This window comes from Electrona antarctica, assembly GCF_951216825.1.
Source record: "Electrona antarctica genome assembly, contig: scaffold_175, whole genome shotgun sequence".
NCBI lineage: Eukaryota > Metazoa > Chordata > Actinopteri > Myctophiformes > Myctophidae > Electrona > Electrona antarctica.
Window position 1 is genome coordinate 88,479 of NW_027638594.1, and position 20,982 is coordinate 109,460.

Sequence of the window (20,982 nt, forward strand, 5' to 3'; positions counted from 1 at the left end):
TATGCCAAGGACCCCCATTAGACAATAGCCAAGGACCCCCATTAGACAATAGCCTATATGCCAAGGACCCCCATTAGACAATATCCTATATGCCAAGGACCCCCATTAGACAATAGCCTATATGCCAAGGACCCCCATTAGACAATAGCCTATATGCCAAGGACCCCCATTAGACAATAGCCTATATGCCAAGGACCCCCATTAGACAATAGCCTATATGCCAAGGACCCCCATTAGACAATAGCCTATATGCCAAGGACCCCCATTAGACAATAGCCTATATGCCTGCGGACCCCCATTAGACAATAGCCTATATGCCAAGGACCCCCATTAGACAATAGCCTATATGCCAAGGACCCCCATTAGACAATAGCCTATATGCCAAGGACCCCCATTAGACAATAGCCTATAGGCCAAGGACCCCCATTAGACAATAGCCTATATGCCAAGGACCCCCATTAGACAATAGCCTATATGCCAAGGACCCCCATTAGACAATAGCCTATATGCCAAGGACCCCCATTAGACAATAGCCTATATGCCAAGGACCCCCATTAGACAATAGCCTATATGCCAAGGACCCCCATTAGACAATAGCCTATATGCCTGCGGACCCCCATTAGACAATAGCCTATATGCCAAGGACCCCCATTAGACAATAGCCTATATGTCAAGGACCCCCATTAGACAATAGCCTATATGTCAAGGACCCCCATTAGACAATAGCCTATATGTCAAGGACCCCCATTAGACAATATCCTATATGCCAAGGACCCCCATTAGACAATAGCCTATATGCCAAGGACCCCCATTAGACAATAGCCTATATGTCAAGGACCCCCATTAGACAATATCCTATATGTCAAGGACCCCCATTAGACAATAGCCTATATGCCAAGGACCCCCATTAGACAATAGCCTGTATGTCAAGGACCCCCGTTAGACAATAGCCTATATGCCAAGGACCCCCATTAGACAATAGCCTATATGCCAAGGACCCCCATTAGACAATAGCCTGTATGTCAAGGACCCCCATTAGACAATAGCCTATATGCCAAGGACCCCCATTAGACAATAGCCTGTATGCCAAGGACCCCCATTAGACAATAGCCTGTATGCCAAGGACCCCCATTAGACAATAGCCTATATGTCAAGGACCCCCATTAGACAATAGCCTATAAGCCAAGGACCCCCATTAGACAATAGCCTATATGCCAAGGACCCCCATTAGACAATATCCTATATGTCAAGGACCCCCATTAGACAATAGCCTATATGTCAAGGACCCCCATTAGACAATAGCCTATATGCCAAGGACCCCCATTAGACAATAGCCTATATGCCAAGGACCCCCATTAGACAATAGCCTATATGCCAAGGACCCCCATTAGACAATAGCCTATATGCCAAGGACCCCCATTAGACAATAGCCTATATGCCAAGGACCCCCATTAGACAATAGCCTATATGCCAAGGACCCCCATTAGACAATAGCCTATAGGCCAAGGACCCCCATTAGACAATAGCCTGTATGCCAAGGACCCCCATTAGACAATATCCTATATGTCAAGGACCCCCATTAGACAATAGCCTATATGCCAAGGACCCCCATTAGACAATAGCCTATATGCCAAGGACCCCCATTAGACAATAGCCTATATGCCAAGGACCCCCATTAGACAATAGCCTATAGGCCAAGGACCCCCATTAGACAATAGCCTGTATGTCAAGGACCCCCGTTAGACAATAGCCTATATGCCAAGGACCCCCATTAGACAATAGCCTATAGGCCAAGGACCCCCATTAGACAATAGCCTGTATGTCAAGGACCTCCATTAGACAATAGCCTATATGTCAAGGACCCCCATTAGACAATAGCCTATATGTCAAGGACCCCCATTAGACAATAGCCTATATGCCAAGGACCCCCATTAGACAATAGCCTATATGCCAAGGACCCCCATTAGACAATAGCCTATATGCCAAGGACCCCCATTAGACAATAGCCTATATGCCAAGGACCCCCATTAGACAATAGCCTATATGCCAAGGACCCCCATTAGACAATAGCCTATAGGCCAAGGACCCCCATTAGACAATAGCCTGTATGTCAAGGACCCCCGTTAGACAATAGCCTATATGCCAAGGACCCCCATTAGACAATAGCCTGTATGTCAAGGACCCCCGTTAGACAATAGCCTATAGGCCAAGGACCCCCATTAGACAATAGCCTGTATGTCAAGGACCCCCGTTAGACAATAGCCTATAGGCCAAGGACCCCCATTAGACAATAGCCTATATGCCAAGGACCCCCATTAGACAATAGCCTGTATGTCAAGGACCCCCGTTAGACAATAGCCTATATGCCAAGGACCCCCATTAGACAATAGCCTATATGCCAAGGACCCCCATTAGACAATAGCCTGTATGTCAAGGACCCCCATTAGACAATAGCCTATAAGCCAAGGACCCCCATTAGACAATAGCCTATATACCAAGGACCCCCATTAGAGAAGATTTTTACGGCTCTAGCAGTGATTTTCCAACATTTTTATTTCATTCCCCCATTTAATGGCATTTCTATCTCTGGGACCACCATTTATACTGAAAAAACAATGTTAATTTAACCCAGAGTGTACAAATGGAACCAAATGGACCCGTACACTCTCTGAATTACAGACCCTTCCATTTGGTTCCAAACTATCATTTAGCTGGGGACCCCCTGGAACTTCCTCAAGGACTCCTGGGGGTCCCCGGACCGCACTTTGAGAACCACTGGGCTAAAGAACCAGAGCCGCGGGACTGGCCTATAATATCTGGCAACCCCCCCTCCCAAAAAAACAAAACACACTAGTGCCAATGCTGCCCAGGCTACAAAAACATTTCCCCCAAAAATGCCTTTTTCTTTCAGGTCAACACTCTTGATTTACATTACTATTGTATTGTATATAAATAAGACAAAAACATACCTTCACGGATAACTTAATTCTGGCAGAAAACCCACTTTAACGCATCCAGAGTGGGGAACTATTCCAGTCAAAAGACTGTAGTTGTAGTGTACAGTTGAAGCTATCTTAGCATTAGCGTTAGCATACAACAAAACCAGAACCGTCTTTAAAGTTCAAATTCCTCCCGTGTTCACTAGTCAGTCTGTCACTCTTTACAGACTGTCTGTCGTGCAGCGGCAATATATCAGACACAATAAGTTACACAAGTACAAAGGGTTGTGCACTGCAGTGCAAACATATCTCTGCTCTGTTTGTTTTGGGACTGGCAGCAGCGCTGCTGTTGTTCACAGACAGATGCCGCCTGACTGGCCGACCTGTGTTCAATGAGCACGGATAAGCGAGCACGGATAAGACTTCCGGTGGTCGAGCTCTACAGAATAAAAGTATCCTTTTTTTCTCTCTGGAAATAAAAACGTCTGGGTTTCCGAGGCTAATAGTCTAGTGTCTAGGCAGTAAAAACAAAAACGATTGATTTATTTGTACGAAAATATGTACAACACAAATTATGTTTCTGTGACAGACAGACAGACAGACAGACAGACAGACAGACAGACAGACAGACAGACAGACAGGCAGACATGTAGATCAAAATATTTGAGTGGTGTAAACCACTCCTACAACTGGCTTTGTTAGTTTACGTGTCTGTCTGTTTGTCTGTCTGTCTGTTCGTACCAAAAAATGAGCATGGTTGCTATGGTCACCCAGTTCACACGGGTGTGATTTCATGACGTCAGACATTACGTCAGACCACAGCTGATCAGTCTATATAAGACCTTACACCACTCAGTTCACACGGGTGTGAGTTTTTGTATACATTTTGAAATTGTGGAATGGGACATTTCATTCATTAATTGAATAAATTAATTCTGCACAATGACAACTTTTACTTTCATTACCTAATAATACTAGTATAAACTATATATAATAAGTATATTTCCATGTGAATACCTTTGTACTTGTTTTTTTTACCCAAGTCAATTCCAGACTTTCACTTGCAACTGCAGTATATTGTAGCCTAGTATTGATACTTTTACTATTAAAAGTAAAAGATGTGAATAGTTTTTTTCCACCACTGCCATTAAAGGACCACTTCACCACTTTTCAACCTATCTTCATATAATAGGTCCTCACTAATAATCATGGAAAAATGGCGCAATTTTTAGGAGGGCTGTGAGCAGTTCAGAAACCGTCCTCCAGTGACATCATCGATGGGGAATACAAGCTAATAGAAACCGCAGGCATTCTAGTCCTGAAAAGTTGCAATGCGAAAATGGAAGCCATCGTTCTCACGATAATGAAAATCTAAACATTTTTGTAAAAATAAATCTGCCTAATGATGATGTCACTGGAGGACGGTTTCTGAATGGCCCACAGCCCTCCTATGAGACACAGACTGAGTAGAAAAAAATCAGTTAGTGAGATATGAAGATATAGTATATAGGTTGAAAAGTGTTGAAGTGGTCCTTTAAGGGCCATGGCAGAGCAGTGGATGCAGAATATGGGCCACAAGTGCTGGCTGGTTAAAATGGGACACGTTGGGGTTATATAAAGCGTGTCCGTTTACCAAAGTGTTTCACAGTACAAAGGCTAACTGTGCCTCAGAGGTGAACACTATTTATTTCCCATCAAAGTGTTCAGTACTACATATAAATAAATAACCACCAGGGGCGTCATTTGGGTCATCAGCAGATGGCCACCCCCTATAATCTTCACATTTAACCTCAAATTCAGTTTATTTTATGCATAATTGTCCCCGACAATTCGCAGATTAATGTGATTTTATCGCACAATAGATACATAAATAAATTATAAGTCATAAATTATATGAGCGTTTTATTGTATATTTCATTTATTGTATAAACTAGAACAGTGCCCGGGGGGTGATCAGGTGTGTTTATTTGGCTAATAAAGGGTCAAATGAACACATGTGCCGCGAGCTTGTAGATCTGCGATTTTCTAAACAGCTGTATACATTTGAAAACTTGAAATGGGACATTCTGCATAATGACTATACTTCCTACTTTTGCTACTTTAACACCATGTTTGCCTTGGACGTGTATACACTCCTTGTGTTTCACGCATGCATTGCGCACTGCGCTCTCCATGGTTTTGACCAAGCGGTGTTGTTCTGTGATCATTTCTGACTTAACCATGCGCTCGTTCAGAAACGCTTCTAGAGAGAGTTTAGATGTGACAGCGATCACAGCGCAACGTATAGCGAGACAAGATTATGCCTCCCGGTTTTGGGGAGTAATGGAAGGCGGGGCTTTTCAGAGTAAAATCTGTCTTTTATGCCAATACTTTTGTACTTTTACTAGGCTACATTTTGTACTTGTATCTGTAACGGAGTATTTCTATATTGCAGTATTGATATTTTTACTTACAAAAGTACAAAATGTGAGTACTCTTTCCACCTATGACCATTGCACATCACAGCATGACCACCTGAGCTCCTCCACGTTATTTTAGTTTTTTAAATATTTTTATCTTTGTTTTCCTCCTCTTGTCTCCTCAAATGTGGATCAGCCTCTGCCTTCGGCTGGGACCCTTGTCTTGCTGATTGGCTGAGAAAGTAGACCAGCTCATTCAGACCCTCCCTCCTCCCTCCCCTCCCCTCCCCTCCCAGGGGGGTCCCCGGGCCGACGGGAGTGAGAATATCCTTGACAAGCGAGAGAGTGACAGAGAGAGCGTTCTGGAGCAGAGTTGGCTCTCAAACTGTTTTTATTATCATGCACATGTAGGCTACACATGTGCATCCACATGTGGATCCACATGTAGACCTACACATCGTGAACATGTATCTGTTCATCGATATGTCCGCGTGCACGGACAAATGTGTCCGTGGCAAAGACTTGGTCTTGTCCGTAGGCAAATTTTACATTTTCTTGTTTTTTTTACACACCATTATAATGTTCTTATGTTGATCATAATTAAGACCAAATTACTGAATGTCAAGTCTCCAGGTTTTCTTCAGAATATGTGTGACACTGATATACGATGACACTATATGGCACATTAGGAGTCCAACTAGTCTAGGCTACTACTAGGGCATTAAGCAACTAAATCCACTAGTCAACCTTGTTGGTACTAGTTGACTAGTTTTTTTCCCCCGATTTTGTAGGCCTCAAGATCAGGTAGATTATAGTTATAGTCACCATGTACACAGTTTTTCAATGTACAAATATTTATTAAAAAAATATATATATATATATTATGTAAATATTTTTTACATAATAGGTAGTTAAACAACTAGTCGACTAGTCGACTAGTAAACTAGGCAACTAGTCAACTAGTAAAAATGACTAGAAGTGAATGCCCTAGCTACTGGGAGGCATACTATGGTCCGACGGAGCATTGGTTCGACATGCGTCCGCACCTCGGACTAGCGCCTGCTCCCGTGCTTGCGGTTATGGTTATAGCAGATCTACAAGCTCATAGCGCGCCACTCGGTGGCGCGCTATGAGCTTGTAAATCTGCTATTTTTGAAAAATCGTAAAAAATGCGGCACACATCTTTGAATTCAGTGTTGGGGTCCCCACCTGCTCTGCTGTGCTACGCAATCTTATGTACAGATTTATGTGCAGAGTATCTGAGTCAGTAAATGACATCATTGATGTCATTACTAACCCGCTACGTAGTTCTGTCAGGTTCTCCTCCAGACTGTGGAACCATTGGCGAACTTGTCTGTATGTTCAAAACTGAACATTGTGGAACTCTTTTTATTGTATATTTCTTTCTATATCATCTTTTTTTTACCTATTGTATTGTTGTTTTGTACTGTGATATGGATTCCCCTGAGTCTGCAATAAAGATTGAATTGAATTGAATTGAATATATATTCTTTCAGAGCGAACGTATTTTTTATTTCGACGTCAGGCCTAAATGGGTTATTGTCCACTCACTGTGTATGTCTGTGGGACAAAACTGTCCAGCATGGCGATGAACCGTGGTGTCTGACCGCGGTCCCACCAATCTGAAAACATATTTAAGTACTACAATATGTAATGGAGAAAAGGTATCATAGCACAATTACAATTATGAATACCGAATACTCAATTTGCAACACTGAAAACTGTGAAAAGTAAAATAAGAAAAAGATAAAGTCAAAGCTTGACAGTGACAGGAGTGTCTCTGCTGCATGTAGCCTGTACTGCTTCTAAAGTTGCTCAACAACACATTGTTATGAGAGTCCTTCAAACGCCCCGAATCGCGGTCAACCCACAGAAGGGTCAGAACATCAACAGGCTCGACGGCCACTGTTGCTGCACACACGCTGTGAGCTTTCCTCGGTTGACCGCGATTTTACATCCTCGTTTTTGCAGAGAAGCACATCAGGCAACCGGGGACAGAGATAGAGAGAGAGAGAGAGAGAGAGAGAGAGAGGGAGAGAGAGAGAGAGAGAGAGAGAGAGAGGGAGAGAGGGAGAGAGGGAGAGAGGGAGAGAGAGAGAGAGAGAGAGAGAGAGAGAGGTAATAACTAGGGCACTGTTATCTGGCCCATTTTCAACAAACCACAAGGCAACAGGCAGATCGAGAGAGAGAGAGGAATCGTGTCAGACAGGCGAGAGAAGAGGACGTCCGAACAACATCTGGAAGTTGTGGAGAGGAACATAGGACGAACATTAGGACGACCCCCTGGACTGCGGAGAACATAGGACGAATATAGGATAGGACAACCCCCGTCTCGGACGATCCCCCAAAGAACAACCGAAACTTGGTATTTCACTTTTTTTCCCCACCCAAAATTTGATTATTTGAATCAATTAATAATCAATTCGATCGGGTAATTAGTTTGATTAAACGTTGCACCCTTGCTCGCCGCACACACGCACACACACGCACGCACGCGCGCGCTCACTCACACACGCACGCACGCACTCACACACACGCGCACGGCTCTGGGCGACATGCTGTGGGAGCAGGCGACCAAGGTGAAGCTGACGTCGGTGGTGATCGTGGTGGGCATGGCGTCTATGGTGGTCGCCGTGGTTACCGACCACTGGGCCGTGCTCAGTCCCTGGGTGGAGCGTGTCAACGTCACCTGCCAGGTCAGCACACTTTGGGATTTTGTTTTTAATTTTTTTTAAAAAAAATTCTTTTCTTTTTTTTTTTTACGTTTTGACTTTTCGTTTTCAATTTTAGTTTTGATTCGTTTCTATGAAGCTTTTGGTTGAGTTTAGTTTTTTTTTTTTCTTGCTTTGAAAATACTTTGTTTTACCTACTACAGTAGGTTTTATTTCAGTTTTTAATGGTAAATGTGAAAACAGCAGATCTACAAATGGTAAATGGTGTATTTTTATATAGCGCCTCCCTCTATCCAAGGCGCTTTAGGTAGATTGTGCATTACATTCACCCATTCATACACCGATGGCGGAGGAAACCATGCATGCACTGATGCAAGGCACCAACCAGCACATCAGGAGCAATTAGGGGTTCAGAGTCTTGCTCAAGGACACTTGAGCCCAGAGGGATTGAACTAGGGACTTCACGGTTCTCATCTGGCTGCTCTACTTGCCATTCTACCCCTGAGCCACTGCCGCTCCGTCACAAACTGTCAGGATTCAACACGTTGTGACCTTGTAGATCTGCTATTTTCACATTTTTTGAGGGCCGCTAGCCCGTCCTATATTCAGCTATTAGTGTAGATTTTCGTCTTAAATTCCCATTGACAATGATTGGAGAATTTACGTCATATGTGGACGAGCAAATCGGCTATTTTTGTCCTACACAAAGATTAAATTCCCATTGACAATGAATGGATAATTTACGTCATGATGTACGATGATGTACGGGTGTGATTTTTGACAATACAAATGGCCAGTTCAGAAACCTGCCTATAGCAGTCAATCAGCATGAGTGTCACATCTCAGTAAAAAAGTGAGCAAAGCTTTTATCACAAAATGTACAACTAAAGGGTTTCCCCTCACATCAGATGTTGATGCCTTTGCTACAAAACATACACGTAAATGTTTTTTTCTTTTTCTTGTTTTCCCCCCACATCATCAATGACGATTCCAAATAAAAAGTACATACAAGGTAAAATGAATATAATCATGTAAAAAACAACCTATTTATGTTGTTTGAAACGACCAAACCTGCACTAACAATGATGTCACTGGTAGGCATGCAGCAGGTTTCTGAACTGTCCACAGCGCTCCTCTGAACTGGTGTCATCATGTTAAAATGGGTGAAGCGCTGCTTTAACTCTCTCATTAATAACCTTGGTGTCATGCATGGCGGCAGGCGGCTCACTTCGGCTTGTGGAGGCTGTGCAAGAAGACCATGTTCATCAGGGAGGAAGACCCCAACAGGACGGGCTGCGGACCCCTCAGTTTACCTGGAGGTATATTGAATTAGTAGTCTCGCGTAGCCAGACAGCCAGATTCTGGGGAGGCATACTTTGGTTAGACATAGCATTGGTTAGACATAGCATTGGTCCGACTGGATTAAGGTTGGTGCGTTAAAACGACCGGAATAAGGTTGGTGAGGGGTGCGTTAAAACGACCGGATTAAGGTTGGTGAGGGGTGCATTAAAATGACCGGATTAAGGTTGGTGAGGGGTGCATTAAAATGACCGGATTAAGGTTGGTGAGGGGTGCGTTAAAACGACCGGATTAAGGTTGGTGAGGGGTGCGTTAAGGGTTGGGAGAGGGTTAGGTTAGGTTTAGGTGTGCTGCCCCGTGGGAGGTTAGGGTGAGGGTTTGAGATAGGTTGTCGTTATCGGACCAATGGTATGTCTAACCAAAAGCATGCAAAACTACACCTCCCAAAATCTGAGTAAGGAAGCTGCCATTTCTGTTATATTTTTTAAAATATCTTTACATTTTATTTTTTTTAATTTCCATTTCTGCTAAGCAGCAAGCTATAGATGATTAGATGATTTTGATTTGTATTACAGTATTAGGATACATTTGTGCGACTGTAAAGACGCAACGGAAGTGGGGAGGATCAAGGCTCCACTTCCACTTTATACCATACCATACCATACCATACCACCTGTATTTATATAGCACATTTAAATAACAAAGTTGTACCAAAGTGCTTTACAGTAAAACATACAAAAAAACACAACTTCATTTAAAAACATACAACATACACAGCGTCACTTTTAAACATCAGAAAACAACTCTTGCTGTGCTTGGAAATGCCAAACAAAAAGAGAGGCAGCAGCAGCTGCCTGTGATAAGGTGATAATGTGATTGTATACGGCCCACAGCTTCATATCTGAGTTGCATTATGAACGGCCTGCCCAACAGTATGGGACATTTTTACATTAAAGTCATTTTATTTAACCTGGGCATTTCCCAGAGTATAATTTGTCAGTGAACCTTAATTGTTCTTTTTTTTTTAAATGTGGTTTTACCCGTCTTGCTTGGTTACATTTGGTAATGTGACATAAGGATGAAAAAAGGCTGAGATACACTTGTTGAGTGGTGTAAACCACTCCTACGACTGGCTTTGTTAGTTTACGTGTCTGTCTGTCTGTCTGTACCAAAAAATGAGCATGGTTCCTTGGCTACGTCAGACATTACGTCAGACCACAGCTGATCAGGCTATATAAGACCTTACACCACTCAGTTCACACGGGTGTGATTTTATTTGTTCACAGCACACACTGACAAGAGACTTACTTACTTAGGCCTTTAAATTCCCTGAGGAACATATAGGCCATCGATGAGGCTCCTCCATCCCTTTGGGTCTTGTGCCCTCCGCTCCAGGTGTTGCCATGACAGCCCTAGTGCCTTCATCTCCTGTTCTGTGGTTCTTCTCCAGGTGGCTCTAGGCCTTCCTCTCTTCCGCCTCTGCGGGTTCCGCGTTAGTGAATGTTTTGTTATGTCTTCGCAGTGTGTGTCCTATCCATGTCCTCCTCCTGATCTGTGCTTCTATGGTGTCTTGACTAGCGAGGTCCCACAGGTTGGCATTGGATATTGCGTTGGGCCAGTAGATTCCTAGTAGGTGTCGGAGGCAGCGGTTGAAGAATGTTTGTATTTTGTTGAGTATGTTAGTAGTTCTTTTCCAGGTTTCTGAACTGTAGAGTAGGGTGGATTTGACATTTGAGTTGAAGATTTGCGTGATATATCTTTTGCTTTCCAGATTTTATGTAAGATGAGACTGACAAAAGCCCATTGATATTAAATATTGAAATGAAAGTTTGGACAACCCTAGCCTCGGAAACCCAGACGTTTTTATTTCCAGGGAGAAAAGGACACCCCTGGTGTATGTAAACGCCTCAGGGAGGGATCACGACCCGTATCTCTGCTCTTGATGCGATGAGGTCGCATTGTGGAGAGCAGTGGTGAAAAGTACATTTGCTTAAGTACCATTTTGAGGTATTTGTACTAGGGGTGTAAAAAAAAATCGATTCGAATCGCGATTCCGTTATGAACGATTCAAAATCGATTCATAATTTCCAAAAATCTATTTAAAAAAAAGATATATATATTTATTTTTCTGGTTACAGTTACAGGAGTTTTCACTACATGGTGTCTGTGATATGAAATGTAAGCTTACCCTAATCACAGTGAACATCATGTCTTCAGTCGTTTTCAAGTTACTGTAGTCACTTCAGTTCAAGACTGGAGTAGATTGTGTTGAAATCCTATGTATTGAATCGAGAATCATTTTGAATAGAAAATAGTTTTTGGATTGAGAATCGAATCGTGACCCCAAGAATCGAATCGAATCGAATCGTGGGACACCCAAAGATTCACAGCCCATATTGTACTGGAACATTTTCAATTCCCAATACTATTCCATTATACGTCTCGGATCCACTTTTACTTCACTACATCACAATGAGCATTGTGAGTTTGTAGATCTGCTATTTTCAAAATACTTTTTATACATTAAAAGAAATGAAACATTCTACATAATGAATACTTTGACTTTTATTATTTTCTGTACATTTTACTTGAAATAGCAAATAACATTTCTACATTGCAGTATTGAAACTTTTACTTAATTAAAACATGGAGTACTTTTTCCACCAGTGGTCAGAAAGGTATCTCTACTTTTGATGTGATGAGAGGTCACATTGTGACTGCACTGCTCATCATCCCAGAGATGATGGGCTGTTTGGTCACTGATTGTTCACTCACACCTCGTTGTCAACCTTTAGGAAGTCCAATCAAACATCTCAAGGACCTTGGACCTGTATTCGTACAGCGACAATACCCAATCTACAAAGCTCGCATAGAGTCCCCCCGGGTCAAACAAAAGACTTGGGACCCGATATCTCCACCCCATTCGACTGGTATCATGTATTGAATCGGCGAAATCATCCGTTATCAGCACGTTTGAATGGTGCCAAAATGTCCATACTGGCATCCTCACTGTTCAGTATGTCATTATCTGCGATTGTAGCATTGTCATTATCACTGATGTCCTGACGGAGGCTATGTGAGGCACCGCCGAGCGAGGCGCTAGCCGAGCGAGTCGCCGTGCCGAGCGTTGCGAAGGCCACCAGACCCGACTCAGCGCCGTCCGAGTTACGTCCTGATAGGCAGAGAATATTATATATTAGTAGCTCCTAGTTCCATGCACCGACAATAGTTGGAAATGACACGTCCACCAGGGGGAAACCTTGACCAGGCTATGTGGTGAGGATGCCAGTATTGACATTTTGGCACCATTCAAACGTGCTGATAACGGATGATTTCGCCGTTCCAATGCAGAGATAACGGTCGAATCCGCTGATATCTCCCTGCTGCTTGCCACTCAGCATCAAGGGTATGGATTGAGGGATACCCCCTGTGTCATACTAGCGTCATGTCCAGGAGGTGTACTTTTACATCAAGCTGCCTCACGCTACAGAAAGGTTGTGACTGGTTGTGATCCACGTTGTACAAGGATACACATGTTGAGGCCCACGACTTCCTCAAAGAAATACAGAACGATTATTTTTTACATTATCTTAGTTAAAGGAGCATTCAGTGATTTGGGTGATTTGGAAAACCACCCAGTCCGCCCCGGTAACAAAATGTGCACATGCACGCGCTCTACAGTGGGGGGAAGTGCAACAGCATGTGCACCAAGGCCCGCCCCCACACATGATTGGAGGAAGGCCCCTCTCATCCTGATTGGATGAAGGCTTTGCCACCCGCCACCAAAACTGAAACTAGGGTTTTTTGACCCCAGGGGCTCACTGGGGACAGGGAGGAACTTCTTATATGGTCAGCACACTCTATAGTAGGGAGGATTATCCAAATAAAAAGAAAAAATAAGTTATATTTGAATGAAGCGAAATCACTGAATATACCTTTAAAACCAGTCCATGATTTCCCCATGCCCACACTACACTTTGTCCCGAGTCTGAGAATTTAAACATCATGCATGTCCCGTTACAAGTCAGGTGCATGATAACATGCATATGAAATAATGTCTCCTCTAGGGTTAATAGTTTACAACTTTACATCATACCTCGTGGAGTCATAAAATCTTCTGTAATATTTAACTATTTAACTTAACTAAATGCAAATTTTGAAATTATTAAGTTCAGAATGTAGGGTTCCCAGAATTCACACCCTGAATCAGGGCTCACATTCGGTTCCGAGAACCCAGTGTGAAACAGAGTCGTAGCGAAACAAACCCAGAACCTGAAATAATAGTTCACTTAGTTCTTGTGGTCGAAAAGAGCCACTATTAGTCAGACGTAAGGGTTATGTGGTAATATCTTCACCGGGTGAACATAATCCTTATTCCAAAAGTACGGAATGAGTGTTTCAGTGAAAGTGTCATTGAAGGTGTGCAGGTCTGTGTCGGTATCGACATCACAGAAGGACAGCTTTCCTTGTTCCCAGTCCAGCCTGACTCTGATCCTCCGGGGTTTCCGAGTCACTGAGAGATAAGTGTATGACTCTGATGAGGAACGTGCATAATAACCACTTCTACTTACGTCTATTCCCCAGTATTGGCCTCCTACGCCTCTGCTCTGCCTTTGGTTAGACTCTACTACCACACCTAGCTCACAGAATGCGTTTTGTCCAAGCTCAACATCCCAGCTGTGAGTCCCTGAGTCGAAGCCCTCAGAGCCCAGGACGCCGTACCACCAGTCAAACCTCTCTGGGTTGTCAGGAAGCTTTTGTCCCCCTCCTCCATAACTCACACTGGTCAGATCATCAGACAGGACGAGTCCTCGATGGGCAGTGTTGGGGTCCAGGATGACGGGAGTGTAGTCGACAAAGTCCTTCATCTCTTCACAGACCCTGAAGGTCAGGTTTCCCAGGTGTTCGGCCACGTCTATCAGAGCTCCTGAGACCGGCTGTGGGTCCGGCGGCGTGAGCTGTAGTTTCTCCACTGTGGTTTTGTAGTTCTGTAGGAATGAGACGTGTTCCGCTCTCAGCTCCTCCTCTATGTCTCTGATTGTGTTTGAAATGGTTGATATGTCTCTGTTCAGACCCTCGATCTTCTCCTTCACCATCTGACTCTTCTCCTGCTCTTCCTTCCTCAGTGCAGTGATGCCAGCCTCCTCTTCATCATGTAGAAACTGATGAAGAGTCTTAAACTGTTCCTTCATCTGCGTCTCTGTGTTCTGGGCCTGGACTTGAATGTGTTCTGCTGCTTGGTCATACTCTGTTATAACTCTTTTAAAGGTACTCAGTTTCTCTCGCAAAGGCTCCAGTGATTTCTGGACTTCCTCCTTGCAATCCAGTGCAGCTTCATCGACAGGTCTGCATCTGTGGTCGGTGTGTTTCTTAGAATCTCGACACACAACACACACTGGCTGTTGACATTCCTGACAGAAGAGTTTGAATGTCTCAGCATGCGGACTGCAGAGAACCTCAGTGGATCTCTGAAGTCTCCACTGTGTGAAGGTCTCACACAGGTTCTTCAGAGCCAGGTTACAGGGTAGATGATCTAATGAATGTATTTCCATACAAACCGGACATTCCTTCACTTGTGTCTCTCGCCACCACTCCTGCAGACAGGATTTGCAGAAGCTGTGGCTACATAAAAGGACAACAGGATGTTCAAAGATGTCATGACACACAGGGCAGGAAAAATCCTCTTCTGTGAAAGACAATTTAGAAGCCATTTTGTCTCAGAGCGAATTAAGCTACAAACTCAGTCTAGGTAACACTGGGAGAAGGATGCTGAAGAGGAGGAAGGAAGGCCAGACGGGAGGTTTATGGATGCTGTCTGTGAGAGAGGACATGCAGAGATGTTTGGAGCTTTATGGATGCTGTCGGTGAGAGAGGACATGCAGAGATGTTTGGAGTGACTGAGGAGGTTTATGGATGCTGTCGGTGAGAGAGGACATGCAGAGATGGTTGGAGTGACTGAGGAAGACTCAGAGAACAGAAGGAGATGGAAACCGCTGATGGGAATTAGCTGAAAGAAGAAAAAGATTTGTGGTTACACTAAGTCTTCTAGAATGTTCCCTGAAGTTTCCTTTCACTGTAAATGCTGCTTCGCGTAAAAAGTTAAATGTTCATTCAGTCAACTAGTAACATTGTTTTCTTCCCCCGGTGTTCTAAGGCTGAGCTCACACCTTTACTGCGCTTGTTGGATGAATGTTGTGTAGTGTCATGGCCGCCCCAATGCATTTCCAATGGAGGTCACATGGTTTGACACAACATTGTGTTGTGTGAGGGGGAGGGGGGCAGTCGAAACACAGCTGAAAGCCATACAACAGACCATGTGACCTCCATTGGAAATGCATTGGGGCGGCCATGACACTCACAACAGCAATGCAGTGTTGCGACCGTGTGAGTGAGGCCTAAGTGTTGGAGTTTGGAAGCGCTCGTCGAGGTCACTGAACGGCCCTGCGTACCACCCGTTGAAGTCACTGAACGGCCCTGCGTACCACCCGTTGAAGTCACTGAACGGCCCTGCGTACCACCCGTTGAAGTCACTGAACGGCCCTGCGTACCACCCGTTGAAGTCACTGAATGGCCCTGCGTACCACCCGTTGAAGTCACTGAACGGCCCTGCGTACCACCCGTTGAAGTCACTGAATGGCCCTGCATACCACCCGTTGAAGTCACTGAACGGCCCTGCGTACCACCCGTTGAAGTCACTGAACGGCCCTGCGTACCACCCGTTGAGGTCACTGAACGGCCCTGCGTACCACCCGTTGAGGTCACTGAACGGCCCTGCGTACCACACGTTGAAGTCACTGAATGGCCCTGCATACCACCCGTATCACTGAACGGCCCTGCGTACCACCCGTTGAATGGCCCTGCGTACCACCCGTATCACTGAACGGCCCTGCGTACCACCCGTTGAAGTCACTGAATGGCCCTGCGTACCACCCGTATCACTGAACGGCCCTGCGTACCACCCGTTGAAGTCACTGAATGGCCCTGCGTACCACCCGTATCACTGAACGGCCCTGCGTACCACCCGTTGAAGTCACTGAATGGCCCTGCGTACCACCCGTATCACTGAACGGCCCTGCGTACCACCCGTTGAAGTCACTGAATGGCCCTGCGTACCACCCGTATCACTGAACGGCCCTGCGTACCACCCGTATCACTGAACGGCCCTGCGTACCACCCGTATCACTGAACGGCCCTGCGTACCACCCGTTACTGAATGGCCCTGCGTACCACCCGTAAAGTCACTGAATGGCCCTGCGTACCACCCGTATCACTGAATGGCCCTGCGTACCACCCGTTGAAGTCACTGAATGGCCCTGCGTACCACCCGTATCACTGAATGGCCCTGCGTACCACCCGTATCACTGAACGGCCCTGCGTACCACCCGTTGAAGTCACTGAACGGCCCTGCGTACCACCCGTATCACTGAACGGCCCTGCGTACCACCCGTTGAAGTCACTGAATGGCCCTGCGTACCACCCGTATCACTGAATGGCCCTGCGTACCACCCGTATCACTGAACGGCCCTGCGTACCACCCGTTGAAGTCACTGAATGGCCCTGCGTACCACCCGTATCACTGAATGGCCCTGCGTACCACCCGTATCACTGAATGGCCCTGCGTACCACCCGTTACTGAATGGCCCTGCGTACCACCCGTAAAGTCACTGAATGGCCCTGCGTACCACCCGTTTCGTACCACCCGTTTCGTACCACCCGTTTCGTACCACCCGTTTCCAATTTGCACATAATGCAGAGGCAGCAGCACGACCCATTAATACAAACGAGTGTTTCCAAACTCAACACTTAGGAAAAACTATCACGGCACGGAATTTATTTACAGAAAGTAGCTCAGAACATGTTTATGGTGGATTTTCATGAAACAAAGTCTTTGCGGTTTGAAAGAGGATAATTCAAGCTTTCCCTACAGCTGCACTGATGGTGAGTTTAGGAAAGGCAATTTGGATCAGTGGGATGTTCTATCTAATTGTATTAAACATCAAACTCACCAACATTGGAGCTGTACAGAAATCTTGAATTATCCTCTTTCAATCTGTAAAGTTTTTGTTTCATAAAAAACTGCTCGTTGGATATCACTCAACAGTCCTGCATGTGTACCACCTGTTTTGAACTTGCACATAATGCAGGAGGCAGCAGGATGTTGCTTTACTAAAAACGAGTGCTTCCAAACTCCAAATAGGAATTTATTTACAGGAAGTAGCTCATAGCAAGTCTACGGTGGATTTGTATTAAACAAAAACTTTACAGCTTGAAAGAGGATAATTCAAGCTTTCCGTCCAGCTGCAATGTTGGTGAGTTTAACGTTGATTAATGCAAGCAGATCAGAATGACAATTTGGATCAATGGGATGTCAATGGAGGGTATTGCAACTCTAGATTCATCCCATTATAAAATAATCTAGTGTTGCTAATTGCAGCTACAACAGACCCTGGAACCCTGTAATACAGTGGTTCCAAAAGTGGGGTCCAGGGACCCCCAGGGGTCCTTGAGGGAGTTCCAGGGGGTCCCCAGCTAAATTAAACAGAATGGACCCTTATGATTCTGTAACTCTGAGTGTTCAAATGGGTCAAAATGGACCCTGGTGGGTCCAATGTTAAATTAACATTGATTTTACAATATAAATTGTGGTCCCAAAGATAGAAATGCCATTAAACGGGGGTTCGTAGACTGATATGCATGTCAAACTGTAGCCGCAATTTTCAACGCTAGATTTTTTTATAATGGGATGAATCTAGAGTTGCAATACCCTCCATTGACATCCAAATTGCATTTGCGATTTGCTTGTATTAAACAACGTTAAACTCACCAACATTGCACCTCTAGGCCAAGCTTGAATTATCCTCTGTCAATCTGCCGAACTTTTGTTTCATAAAAATCCACCGTAGAGATGTTATGAGCTACTTTCTGTCAAGAAATTCTATGCATGTGATTCTTTTTCTAAATGTTGGAGTTTGAAAACACTCGTTTTTACTAACGGGTCGCGCTGCTGCCTCCTGCATTATGTGCAAATTCAAAACAGGTGGTACACAGGGCCGTTCAGTGACTTACGACAAGTGCTTCCAAACTCTATGGTGGATTATTATGAAACAAAAACTCAGCAGATTGAAAGGACAATTCAAGCTTGGCCTAGAGCTGCAATGTTGGTGAGTTTAACGTCGTTTAATACAAGCAGATCGCAAACGCAATTTGGATGAGTGGGGAGTCAATGGAGGGTATTGCAACTCTAGATTCATCCAAAAAAGAATCTAGAGTTGCAAATTGCAGCTAATCAAACTGGGGCTCCTTGAAATTGAAATTACACTGGTTGAGAATCACTGATAGAGCCGTAAACATCTTCTCTTATGGGGGTCCCTGGGATAGCTTTTTCAAATGGGGGCCCACAGGCTAATTAGTGTCAATTTGAGGGTCCTTGATGAAAATGTTTGGGAACCACTGCTGTAATATTTGGAAGCACATGTCTCCTATAAGCGTCCCAAAAATGTATTTTTACAGACTACAAGTACATTAGACACCCCAGCATAGTAGCATTTAAAGTTGCATACTGTTTTGTTACAAAACATCAGCTCTGACGGAGAAAAACAACACATACCTCCTCTCAGTGAGTCCAGCATGAAATGAGTGAGAAGGAGGCGCAGCTGTGTGACATCATTAACACTCGACCGCAAGGGAAGTCTTAAAGTGACAGTACAGGTATTGGGAATGGAACAACATTGACTGAATTAGGACACCTTTAAACCTATGCTAAAATGTATCCATTTTTAACTTTTACCTGTCCACTCCTGTCTAGGGTGACCAGATGTCCCTCTTTGCGTGGGACAGTCCCTGAGTCATTTCCAAGACTTTTCAGGTGTCCCACAAATTGAGACCCTGTCCCACATTGTGACCGGCAGGCAATTGCATCAGTGTTCAAATGCCCTAATAGTTTAGTCCCCTAATAGTTGGCCTTCTGTTGTAAAGCTCTCTCATTGTCTCTTCCTGCAAGATGTGTTTTTAAGCCTGTTAAAATAGCATAAAAATAAAAATAAAGCATGATTTTAAAACAAAATGTGAGACACCAGAGGAGTTTATAAATGATAAATGATAGATGAAGTAGTAAGTTGCAAACCCGGAACTCCAGTATTGCTTGTGTGGGACAAGTGGGATGGGGGGACGGGGTCCCCCCATCCCACTTGTCTCACACAAGCGATACTTCTGTCCCTCAAATTAACAATTTGGATCTGGTCACCCTACTCCTGTCATGGGAGTAGGACCTTATATGTGACATTAATTAGCTTATTAATTGTTCAATTGTATGTTGATTTCTTTGTATTGTATGGCGCATGACATTTATATAGTTTTCCCCTGTATTATCGTAATGTGTTATTTCCAATAGTATTTGAGGAATGTCACAGAGGCACTGTACCTTTAAGAGTCACATGATGACTGTGGATGATGCAGCTGCATCTGTTTTGATGATTACATGTTTATGATTGGTTGTCTATACCAGGGGTTCCCAAAGTGGGGTCCGAGGACCCCCAGGGGTCCTTGAGGGAGTTCCAGTGGGTCCTCAACTAAATTATAGTTATGGAACCAAATGGACCCTTATGGGTCTGTAACTCTGACCGTTGGGTCCATTTGGTTCCATTTGTTACGCTCTCAGAGTTACATTAACATTGATTTTACAATATAAATCGGGGTGTCCCAGCTAGAAATGACATTAAGTCTGTAGACTAATATGCATGTCTGGGGGTCCTTGAAATTAAACAGGTTGAAAATCACTGCTAGAGCCGTCAAAATCTTCTCTTATGGGGGTCCCTATATATTTTTCAAATGGGGGTCCGCGGGCTCATAAGTGTCAATTTGGGGGTCCTTGACATGAAAAAGTTTGGGATTAACGTCCACTCACTGCTCTATAGGCCTACCTATTGAAATGTATTTAGTGATATGTCAGCCTGTTCTGAATCATGCCTGATGAAGACCGTATAGGTCGAAACATGTCGGTTGAATAAAGTTGTCCTCCTTTTTAACCTTTAAGTGTGCCCGGATCTCCGCTTTGTTCTATAGATGTGTTATCCCGATTGATCCCAGGAGCACCTTTTTACTATTTTTACATTTTGTTATACCTGCACACTTCCTGAGCACCTGGTTGCTTCCTTGCCTCTGCCATGCCTGAGGAAGGTCGAAAGAAAGACCGAAATGTTGCACTTTGACATTAAATTAAAAAAAGCTCCCTCGATCCTTCTCCTACGGGATTTAAACCATGACAATAAAACTATAATTGTCACCTTGTTACATCAACAGCAGGTGGGCAGCGGTGGCCGAACGGTTTGCGGAGCGGTCTTGATACCAGAAGGTCGCCAGTTCGAATCCCCGGACTGACACGTTAAAATTACCACTGCTGAAGTGCCCTTGAGCAAGGCATTGAACCCCAACCATGAAATGTTCTATGAGCAGCGCGTGGCTGTAAACAAGCATCTCGAGCTTAGTCCACTTACCCTGGGTAAACAAAGAACTTTGCTTTTTGCTTTGCTTTTTAGGTTCAAGTGGTCTGCAATAGGCCTATCTCACAGCCCGCTTTCCACGCCCACTTCCGGTAGATAGTGGTGTCATTTAACATTAGGCATTTACACTTTTTTTCTCTGGAGAATCTTAGTA

At 44.3% G+C, this 20,982-nt stretch overlaps 1 protein-coding gene across 1 annotated transcript in view; it reads left to right on the forward strand.

The window, feature by feature from the left end:
• Positions 1-7,914: 7,914 nt before the first annotated feature.
• LOC306917915 (voltage-dependent calcium channel gamma-1 subunit-like) overlaps positions 7,915-20,982 on the forward strand; it is a gene marked incomplete at both ends in the record, with an annotated part of 56,204 nt that continues 43,136 nt past the window's right edge. Inside the window, 2 exons of the mRNA XM_079530813.1 lie at positions 7,915-8,055; positions 9,251-9,350. Of these exons, the coding sequence (XP_079386939.1) occupies positions 7,915-8,055; positions 9,251-9,350 (241 nt within the window). The remainder of the gene's footprint in view (positions 8,056-9,250; positions 9,351-20,982) is intronic.